General features: G+C 39.6%; 2 protein-coding genes and 1 long non-coding RNA gene across 3 annotated transcripts in view; 1 reads left to right on the forward strand and 2 right to left on the reverse strand.

Annotated features, from left to right (window-relative positions):
* The window catches only part of si:ch211-1a19.3, a 15,583-nt gene extending 13,523 nt beyond the window's left edge, over nt 1–2,060 (forward strand). Inside the window, exon 5 of the mRNA XM_005923460.3 lies at nt 731–2,060. Coding sequence (XP_005923522.1) covers nt 731–732 — 2 coding nt within the window. The 3' untranslated portion in view covers nt 733–2,060. The remainder of the gene's footprint in view (nt 1–730) is intronic.
* Nucleotides 2,061–2,202: 142 nt separating this feature from the next.
* On the reverse strand, nt 2,203–4,090 carry LOC102313844 (cocaine- and amphetamine-regulated transcript protein). Its single transcript, XM_005923459.2, has 3 exons — nt 3,895–4,090; nt 2,797–2,880; nt 2,203–2,393 (listed from the first exon to the last, which is right to left on the reverse strand). The coding sequence occupies exons 1-3, from the start codon at nt 4,024–4,026 to the stop codon at nt 2,286–2,288; spliced, it is 324 nt and encodes a 107-aa protein (XP_005923521.1). The 5' UTR covers nt 4,027–4,090; the 3' UTR covers nt 2,203–2,285.
* Nucleotides 4,091–4,678: 588 nt separating this feature from the next.
* Nucleotides 4,679–10,428, reverse strand: LOC102297088 (the record flags this gene model as incomplete). Its single annotated transcript, XR_001336342.2, is given in 5 exon segments — nt 4,679–4,965; nt 6,567–6,603; nt 8,041–8,196; nt 8,673–8,810; nt 10,318–10,428. It is a non-coding gene; the product is annotated as a survival motor neuron protein (long non-coding RNA).
* Nucleotides 10,429–11,513: the final 1,085 nt, after the last annotated feature.

An 11,513-nucleotide genomic window follows, 5' to 3' on the forward strand; every position in this document is an offset into this window, starting at 1 on the left:
AAAGGAAGTAAGCTCTTAATCTGCATGTGACATATATCTATGTCACTGTTTTAGTTAAATTTCTTCAGTTTTTTTTTATCCATTTGGGAGATTTTAACAGCCTCAACAACTACTGATCAGTGGCCATGAGTACCATTCATAGAGAGTTGGTGAATGGCTACAATCAAACCATTGTAAGATGGCGAAAGATGCATCTTTGCTCAGTAGATGTTGATCAGTGGTCATGAGAATCTGAATGATCATAAACTGACCTCCCAGCCCATTGTTCCTTCAGTGGGCTGGTTTCAGTCATTATGCAGACGTACTGTTTATGAGATTGAAACCTGCAGTCAGCTGAGACTGAAGACGTCACCTGGATCAGCGACGAAACGTTTCTCCCACTGAAAACGTCCAGATAACAAAATCTACTTTTGGGACTGACTTACCTGGATGGTTGAGCATGCATCAAGACACACAGGAGATGTTCATTATTTATTTACTGTATTATGCAGAGTGAATAGACACCCACTTTATTGGTGGTAAGGTGACAAAGGGTTTAACACTGCCACCTCTACAGCAAAGAGGTCCTGGGTTCAACTCCCATCGTCCAGCTAGTTTCTTGTGTGTGTGGTCTGCATGTTCTCCCCGGTGTGGGTTCTGTCTGGGTTCCAGCTCCCTCCCACATTCAAACACATGCATTTTAGGTTAATTAATGATAACCATCACTTAACTTGTTTTTTCTGCTTTTTAGGAGTTGAACATGGAAAACGGTCGTACTAACAGCGAGCACTGCTGTCCAGCAGGAGGAGCGGAGCCTGGACTAACATACCGACTGCTGTACAAACGTTTTGCGTAACAAACAAACTGGTTACCGTGGGGATGCATCACGCTGAATGGACACAAACCTTGCTTTTTGTTTTTTACCCCACAGCTGAGACGTTTACTGCCCACTGGACGCTGTTGACTGTCTTTTTTACTGTTACATATGACCATTTTTAGAACAACCATTTCCATTAAATGAAATCGGATAAAGGTCGGATTTTTACTGCTAGCTGCGATCAGGTTCAAGTGTGTGAACGATGTTTTGCTTTTTGCATGCCTTTTTGTGCGCTTGAAGCTTCACTCATCCAAAAGACTTTTACAGGCTTTTCATGACTTTCATTAGATGCTTTTGTTTTAGGCAGAGGGGGTGGGGGTCAACGTTTCCATTTAAATAAACCTGAGGATTGTTTTAGGTTAACACCATATTTTTTTTCTCAGTTTTGGATTAAAGTAGCTTTTTTTGTACATTTCAAGCTTTGCTCTTTCATTGGGAAATTTTGACGACTGAAATAACCTGAATGTTACTTCGTCCAAATCTGAGGATCTATTTTAGTGTTTTAATATTGCAGCTGTTGGTTTTGCAGGATATCCTCAAATGTTACTGTTGAAAAGGAGGTTGAACATCTGAAATGTTTGTTGCAGTAAAGGTTGAGGCACTTGGAGTAATGTAAGTGTTCTGGAAATATTGCTGGTTTTAATTTCACTCAAGTACTTGTAAGGTAAACATGACAACATGTTCAGTGTGCAACTTTTTTCAGGTATTAAATGTTCTATTTGGTCACAACAAATTTTTTGTCGCCTGAAAATTTAATGTAATTTGCAATTTTCAACTTAATGCAAAAACTGGACCCTGTCTGATTATCTGGTTTTTGTACATACTTCAAACAAGTGCAGACAGAAATTTGATTATCACGGATGTTACTTTGTTTTTAATGCTTTTCACACCGGCAGCTACAGTGCTGACGTCAGCTTCATTAAACATCAAACACCACACACTCTGGCTGTTACCAAGTGATCTTAAAATCTTTTAAAGTTGACTTATTCTGCTTTTGGTCATTTTTTCACATGTACTGTTTCAGTGATGGATACTCATATTAAAAAGTTTCAAAGTCAGTGTTTGCATGTATGCAGAGGTCAGACTATGTGCAAATAATCCCTGTAAGGCAAAAGTACAAACTTAAGACTGTCCCCGATATCGTCCCATCTGTTGTTCATTAAAATAACCCAGAAACTGATAAATAAAGATAACTTTGAACTGTGATGTGTAATCATCATTATAAATACAGTAGTATCTGTGCAAATTGAGTGAATAAGTTCATGTTAGTTTTTCTTCAAAAAAAAGCTAAAAAAGAAACAAATTTCGTTTGTCAGTAATGATTTTTTTATTTGAGGTAATGTTTGTATAAAAAACAAACAAACAGACGAGAGGCAATTTTAAAAACGTGTCTTTATTCTCTGAACAGCAGCACTTCAGTGTTTGAACTTTACAGACACTTGAGGACACTGAAGTTACAAGCGGTTCCTCCGGGACAGCCACACAGCTTCCCGATTCTCGAAGCCTTACGTATTGCACACTGCTCACCTGCATCACACTGACATACAAAAACACAACATGACTTTCAGTCTGGATACAGTTTGATCATGATATTTGCTAGTACAGTATTAGTTGGACAAACAAAGCCTGACAAGTACATTGTTACATATTCATATAAAAAGAGATGTGAATCACCAGAAACCAAAAAGGTTTGTGTCTGTAAATCTTTCGTTTTTGTGGAAGATGGGAGGCATTTCAGTTTGGCACGAGGCCGATTGTCTTATCCACTCAGGATCAGTGGTACTTTATTACTTGGATGGCATCCTGCTCTAGAACAGCAGTGTGAGAAATGTGCATGCTTACTCTGGAGGTGGAAATCTGCTAACCTGAACACCTAAAACAAATCCCAAGCTATCTGATCAGCACTGGAGGAGGAAGGAGAAATGAACGATCGTACTTACAGCAGCAAGCCAGCCGAGTTTTTTCTCTGAGGATGGCAGCTGTTTGCCCTTTAGCTTCTCCAGAACTTCCTGCAGAGCTTCAATCTAAGGAGGAAAAGAGATCATGTTAAAATCTGACTCAGAAATCAGAAGAACTGAAACTAACATCATATTGTGTTTATGGCTACGCCCATCGAATTAATTTGAGATCCCAGAGGAGCATTTACCATCATCAGCCTTGGATTGATAATGATCAGTGGCACCTACTCTGTCGTTTTTAAGGGCTGTAAACATTGCATGAATTCAGACTTTGCTTCATAACTATTACGTTTCTTGTATGTCTAATTTTCATACTACATGTGGACAGTATTTCAAATAAAGAGAAAAGCATGTAAACTAAATCCTGCTGCTTGGCACCAAGTACAGCTGTCAAAGACTACGGTTTGCTCTTAAGGTTTCTGAGAGATCCGGCTTTTAGGCAGAGGAGGGGGCCTTAAAGAGGCCTAAAGCATTCAGCTTTGCCCGTGATAATCATTAGCATGGTAACACTAAACTGCTTCAATTAAACTGGCAACATTTTCAAGTCAACTTCTCATAATGAAGAAAATGCTAGCATAATTTAACAGCTCTAGATGATGATGTCAGCATGATGGTTGAATAACTGAGCCCCCCTCTCTCTTTTACTGCAAAGGAAGCCTTTATGATACAGCCAGTACAAGAAGGTGGCTGGGAATATTCAGCCCTGAAGTTTGTACTGGATTTAGTTTATATCAGTCAAAGCCAACTCATTTTTAACATTTATTGCAAGTCCTGTTTGCAGGAAAGCCAAATAAAACAAGATAATACAACTGACCAAAATCTCAAATTTGCAAAACTCAAACTGCAGGCAGCAGCTGATGGACCACATGGTCATGCAGAATGGACGACAGACCCAGCTTCAGATTTTCTGTTCCTAAAGGCGTTGCTGTTGTGGGTTAGGGTTAAATAGTACAGACAAAACAATTCAGAAACAAAATTTGTAATGAAAAAAAAAATTGTTGCAGCCCCAACAATCAGCCCCCTTTGTCTTTATAGCATCATCATGACCCATCATAAGCCAGCCATGACGTTGCTACTCACCAGCTCTTTCTCTTCTTGTGTCTCGATGGCGTCGTATTCAGCTGACCTCTCTTCGATTGGCTCCTCGCAACTCCCTAAAACAACGAGCAGCCAGCAGGAGGCACCGAGAAGCAGCATCCTGCTGCTGACCATTGTGCTGAAGGACTGCCTACAGGTAACGGACACTAAAAGATGCTGGCCAGCGACGCTCAGTGTGCTCCCTGATTCTGAGGCTTATTCTCAGATGTTTTTAAGTGAGCAGCTCTGACGTCACTCAGACAATGTTTAGTTTTCAATAATGAGACAATCAGCCGTCTCACATCTGAGGTCAACTGTGAGAAGAACCTCTGCTCTGTCAAACAGGACATGAAAGCAAGATCTTCATTTTTAATATTGGATTAAAATCAGACTTAAGAGATGACACGATTCCTGCTGCCATACAACACCACCACCACACATTCATTTTAAATATTTTCTCTAATCAAATTCATCAGTGTTTCAAAATGATCAGTTCTTATTGCTGTGATTTATGGATAAAGCCTCTTTACAAACAGCAGCTTGATAGGAAGAGGTGCTACGCCCAAAGGTCTTCATGTGTCACCGTTTACGTCAAAGCACATAAGAAGCTTTAACATCTAATCAATCGAGTCAACATGTGTCACGCAAGCAGAGAAAGGGGGTTAGAGTAAAGTTCAGTGGCATGAATGAGGAGCAAATGTCAACCGGCAAAAATAAAACCATGTGCAGGATCAGAACCTGCCACAGGAAGTTGATCTGTTTTTTAAGACACAGAAGAAGATGACGCTCAGAGGTAATCCAGCTTTCTTTTTAATAACAAAACACTCTTTTCTCCAAATAATCTGATTTAATTTGTCAACAGCTGCAACTTTGAAACAAACACTTCATATTCGCTTCAAAAAAAATAAACAACAACAAAAATTGCACTACGTGCACAGTTTCCATGACAACATTCAGCTAAGAACAAATAAGATACTTGTAGAAATACAAACAATAATCAGAATACAAATGAACGTGAGCTGTGAATGAAAGATGAACATCCCAACTGCATCTTGTCCCTTGATTCTCTCGACTCTACAGTAAAGAAATAAAAGAAATAAATGCATTCATTTAAGATCAGTGCGCTGCTCAGATCCTGCACTCATTCAAACTTTGTCTTTTTCCTTTTAATCAGGTAAGTCTGTAGAAACACAACTGAAGAGAAACGCTGCTGTGAGAGAGATCTTCCAGGAACAGTGACACCATTATCTGGATAATCGATTGGTCAGCAGGCCGTGATTTCATATCTGCTTACCTCTAATCTGGAACCTAACCTGCTCCACAGGCCTATAGCATATGTCTCCAAGATGATTTACCCCAGTAAGACGTGAACCACCTTCACAGTACAAAAAACCCACGGTTAACCCCAATAAGCCAAAATTATGCTTATAATACAGGCCTCCGGTCCATAACTTGCAACTGTCATCTGAGCCAATGTTGGGACTTTTAAAGCTTTTCCTATTTATAAAGACCTCCTCAATGGCCATTTAGGCTAAACAGAGGAATTAAGTGACCGATGAACAATTAAATGACAGAAAAATAACCTCCATCTGGTCTTTAAGTCAGACGTCATCAGCCGTGTCAGGCCCAAACTCTGCTGCAGGTTATAAAGTCAAACGAACACTGCAGCATCACTGAGAGTTAAAAACTGTCTAAATTCTTTCATCTTTAATAAAATGATCAGCGTTGCTGCTTTACCAGGTGTAACAATGAAGTTTAACATCCAGGCATCCATGAAAACAGAATTTATTAATTTAACAGAGTTAGAAGTTAGCAGGAAGTTAGCTCGCTAGCTTCCACCTAAACATGATATAGCATGTTCTGACTGAGAGATTTCTGAAACGTACAGCTCTGCTATCACTTCCAACATAAATGAAGACAGAAAACTAAACAGCAGTGACGTTTGTAGGGTTACTGAAGTTGGGCTAGCTGGTATATAATGATGTGCTACGTGATCGCTAGCGACACAGCTATGTTAGCATAAACACAGTGAAGCTGGAGGATGAAGCTAACTTTTTCCACTGGATAAAAGTTAACGTGAAGGTTCCTGATGGTTAGAGACAAATGCAATCGCATGGCAGGATGCTGTAAACGGACCAAACTTCAGTCAGGAGAACAACTGAGATAATCCATCCACAATACGAGGTTAGTCATTAATATACTGCTGCTGGGCTGCAGCTACATCGTAAGGATTTAAACACTGAGCTGTAAAATGAACAGTGGCAGTAAAAACCGAGACAGGCCGACAGTGATCACTGACTGTTTTTATGGGCTTGTTGAGATTAAACAGAACAAGATACAAAACATTAAAACATGTTAAAAACACAGCAGCCTTAATAAACACAGAGCAGTTTGGACCTGAAAGGGTTCATCACGTCATCACTTAAAGACCAGATAGAAGTTTTGGTTATAGAAAACAAATATAATAAACTCAAACTGGAGATCTTTCACGTTACAAAAGTGTAAACCACTACTCTATGAAGCTATGTATACAGTCCATGGCATAAATATACCTTAAAAAACTTTTTATATATACACTGACATGTTTTCCTGTGATGCCTTTGTGTGAAGCGCATTATCACGACATTCTATTCCTGCCTGTCTGAGTCTGCCACATGTTCAGTGTGGATTCTCACCTCAGTCTCTGGAGGCCGGCTTGAACATCTGCTGAGCCTGAAACAAATTCACGACACATAAGTTTAAAAGCAAGTGTCACATTCTTATATTTATAACTGAGCTACAAAAAATTAATTTAATGACACAAGCAAAGTCCTGAGTGTCACCCCCAGCTCTTACAGTGTTCACTACTCAGTTACATTTCAATACAATCAGTATCATTTACTGTTTTTTTTAATACATCTCTACATTCTATAATTCAGCGGTCCCCAACCCCCGGGCCTGGGACCGGTCCGTGAGTCGTTTGGTACCGGGCCGCGAGAGTCGAGGCTCAGGTGTGAAATGTCTGGTTTTCAGGGTTTTTATCGGTTTTCAGCGTTATTTTGTTATCGTTTTATCGTTTACTCGGTTTTCCTGGGTCTTTTCACGTGTGTTATGAATAAATCTCTTTTTGGTACCGGTACTAGTTTTATTTTGTTGTATTTATCCGCGACACCTTAAAGGCCGGTCCGTGAAAATATTGTCGGGCATAAACCGGTCCGTGGCACAAAAAAGGTTGGAGACCGCTGCTATAATTCATTTAACACATGATGCTTTCTACTAGCTAGCATCTACTGGGCTTCACCTCAGGTCATGTTTGTGCTGCTGGTGACTTTGTAGCATTTCTGATGCAATTATCTGACAACTAACGCAGCTTTCAGGATTAACTGTTCCAGTGTTTCAGTGAATGGACCATTATACTGTCTGTTACTCATTTAATGCCAAACAGTTTATGGATGAAGCTTGCTAACGAGGAACTCCACCCACTTGTCTTGATATTCTCACCTCAGGCTAAAAAGTAGGTGACGTCAAGTAAGATCCACCATTTTGATGTTTGGCTGTTCTGAAGGAACAGATTTTATATAATTTCAGCACAATGAGCTGCAGTTGTGAGATTAATATGCAAAATATTACCAGAGGTCAACTTTTTAAGGTTTATTATAACCTCCCCTAACACTACACCCAGTGATACCCTTAACTGGCAGTTCATTACAACTGTACCATCAAACCAACTGGTCACATGGTTTGGATAAAACACGTGACCTATCAAGTGCTGCGTACTTCAGAGATACAGACCTCATATATGAAGACAACAGACACGGATGAAGATGTATTATTTTTTGTCACAACTGTCAACTTGTTTTGTTTAAACGGCAGTCACACATTTTGTGATTTATCAGGTCATATTCATTCATAAAGAGCTTTTTATACTCTTCATATGTACTCAGGACGTGTCATATACGACCATGGGCCCCATAACGAGAACAACAGGAAACAGCTGGGGGTGAAAGAGCGTTGGAACCGTTAGTGAAGTATAAACTTCAATACCATAAAAGGGGTTGCAGCTAACTGTCATGATGCATGATAATATACTCTGCTTACGCGTACAGGGCGTGTACATTATACAGCCCAACATCAACGAATCGGGACACTGTCTAATAACCTGCTACTGACCATGAAGCTGCCCGTGTGGAAGCCGCACATGTACCACAACATCAACATGCTGGATGTGGAATCAGTGCCAGGAGAGCCATCAGACTCTTTCCCACCAAACATCCACGAGGGAGGAGGAGGAGGAAAAGGGGGTGGAGTCAGGAAGGACACGCGATCCTGATGAGGGAGACACCGGCACAGGAAACATTATTATTACATTAAAAACAACATTAACTTGATCCAAAGTAAAGAGAATTTGATTTCCATGTGTCACTGAAAAAGAAAACGTGAACAACGTCCACATTAAGCAGATAACGATTAGAAATGGCAGAAAAAATGGATACAGCACAGCATTGCAATGTTTTGTGTATCCACGTTGTGTTAACACACAGAGACAAAATACTGCTATATTATTATTTAAATTGCTATTATAAATTTAACTTTGCAGTACTAAATTAAAAGCACTTCCTTTTTTAGTCACCGGATGGTGCTGTTGAGTCTTTTGCTAGTTCCTACAGACAGGTTTATAAAACAAAGACGGAGACATTAGAGAAAAATCAGAGCATTTAAAAACATCTGGACTTATTTGGGATTTAGTTTTATTTTTCAAGAAAGAAAAAAAAATCTCATAAGTTGAATAAATGTAGGTTTACCTCTGAGCCCAAATGAGGAGGAGGAAAAGGACGGAAGCTGTGACTGGTTGTCTTTTCTGCTCCTACTGTCTGCTGGCTTTCTTTCTTCTCCTCAGCTTCTTTCTCCACTTTGCGCTGATCACCAGGTCTCTCCTTATCCTGCAAAAACACAAGACAAAAAACACAAAATATCAGAGGAATCTTTTCTGTAAAGTAGATACTAGCTATGAGACAAATTATAAATAAATTAGGCTATACTGAGTGAAAACACTTGTAGTGTATCTATTAAACTTTGCTGAATTGACATCAAAGTGAACAGTGTGATCAGTAATCCAACCGGCATTTAAATGATTGGTTATATGACTTTTTAAGTTAGAAGTAGAAACTAGTTATGTTCTTGGTTGCTTAGTCTGCAGTTTCAGGATAACATCAGTAGTGCTAGTGTCTTGATGCACACTCAACCATCCAGGTAAGTAAATCCCAAAAGTTGATTTTGTTATCTGGACGTTTTCAGTGGGAGAAAAGTTTCGTCGCTCATCCAGGTAACTTCTTCAGTCTCAGCTGACTGCAGGTTTCAACCTTATAAAGAGGACATTTGCATAATGACTGAAACCAGCCCACTGAAGCAACAATGGGCTGGGAGGTCAGTTCCTTAATCATTAATATGCAAATTCTCATGACCATTGATCAACAACCACTGATCAAAGCCCAGATCACACCAAGAAGGTCCTGAGTAAAGGTGGTTGTCCCAGCTGGAAATGTTCTTTGCCTAAAGAAAGCTCCAGCCGATCCAGGAAAGAAGAAGCGCAGCCTAATGCTGGGCTTACACTGTGCGATTTTTGGCCCATTTTGAGCCGATTTTTCAGTCGTGCGACCGTTTTGGGGATCGGCCCGAGTTTGGCCTTAATCGTGTGTCGTGTTTCGTATACATGGGGTAACGAGAAGCGATTAACACCTCACGACCAGCTCCTGATCATCAATCTTTGGTCGTAAGAAAATCAAACCTGTTTGAAATCCTGAAAAGACGGAGCAGCACGGCAGTGCAGCATGTGATCTGGACACAAGCGATGGAGGCACAACTTGTAGAACTTTGGAAAGCTCATCCGAGCCTTTTCGATGTGGCCTCACAAAATTATCACGACCGCAACAACCGTGAAAATAGTTGGATGGACTTTGCTGCTCAATCACAGCTGCCTGACCAATCTTTTTCATTAGCAAAGTTGATGTTGGTGGTGTGTGTCTGTGTGAGTGAAAGACAGAGAGGGAGAGACAGATTTTGTGTTATAAGCTTCATGTTATGGACGCACAGTGTGAGACCTATGAACTTCTCACCCCTGCGAGTCAATTGTACAATTTGAGCAGGAGCTGAATAACGTAACTGATAAAAATCACAATCACAGCTTAAGCGAAAACCCGCAGTGATCCCGTACTAGAGCAGTGGGCTGGTTTCAGTCATTATGCAAATGTCCTGTTTATAAGGTTGAAACCTGCAGTCAGCTGAGACTGAAGTCGTCACCTGATGATGACGAAACGTTTCTCAAACTGAAAACATCCAGATGAACAGAATCAACTTTTTAGGCTTTTATAAACCTCTTGAAGGCTCTAATGTTTTGATCACTCACCCATGAATCACTATTTAGATTCTTGACCACAAATGGAGACTCACTCTGGAGTAGTTCTGATCCTCTTTCCCTGCAGACCTCCTCTCTGCTCCTCGTTCTCCTTGGTTCTCCCTACTTCTCCGCCTGCTTGTTAAATTGGACCTCCAGTTGCTGGCCTACAGGAGAACAACACAACACCTTTTTTTCTTTATGGGGCATAAAGACACCGATCAATGAAATTAAAAACACAAAAGAGAGCAGAACAAACAAAACAACCCAAAAACATCATTTTGAATAGTTAAAACAGAAAGACTGCGCCTCCACTTCATATCAATGATGAGAAAAGCTTTTAGACCACATCAAAGAGGTGAGATTCTGCCCTCATCAGACAGCAGGGAGGATCAGAAGTGAGCTACATCTAATTAAAAAATTCCTTTAATAAAGTAATGTATTTTCTTTTTTATTGTTTTAGTTTAACTGCTTTCATATTCGTGCAGTGGTTCAGTTATTTTTTAAAAATGCACACAATGTTGGTCCATAAATCTAAATGATTTTTTTTTGTTACTATTGTTTCTCTACTGCTTTGAAAAGTCCTGAACACTTTCTTTCATCCTGAACATAGATCACATATAAAAGGTAGACATCACAGCTTCGGTGACTAGCTTGATTAGCATGTTATATCCACCTATACTGCACAGGTGCAGATAACTGCCGATCAGAGCTAAACAACGTACAAAAATAATACTAGAATTTCACTAAACTCAAGCAGAGACAGCAAGAGCCAACCTCAAGCTATCTTTAAGGGAACTGCAATGTTGAGCTGACTGAGACTGCCGCTTCGCTACAACAAAACATTTTTTCTCAAGTGTTCATATCCATATCAAAGACAGGAGCTACTGTATAATTGTAGGGTCTTTATAATATAAAGCACTTTGATTTGGTGCTATAAAGTTGACTTCAACTGAAGTAATAATCCTCTGTAAAACAATTGAGTAGCAGCACAAACAGCTGAAAAACCACCTGAGGTGGTATTAACTAGAGATGGCACGATACCACTTTTTTATGTCCGATACCGATATCATAAATTTGGATATAAATCTGATATAGTGTGTTTTTTAATTAAAACTGTTTTTTTAATATCTTATTGCATTTTGTATAAGTTCAAATTCAAGTTTAAAAAAAAAACAAACAAACACTAAAGCTATTCTGTTATACCTGTATGTAAAAAACACACTGCACCCAAAATATTTCATAGTTCAGC

The sequence above is a fragment of the Haplochromis burtoni genome, unplaced genomic scaffold (assembly GCF_018398535.1).
Source record: "Haplochromis burtoni strain Fernald_Lab_line unplaced genomic scaffold, NCSU_Asbu1 Contig_5, whole genome shotgun sequence".
Lineage (NCBI taxonomy): Eukaryota > Metazoa > Chordata > Actinopteri > Cichliformes > Cichlidae > Haplochromis > Haplochromis burtoni.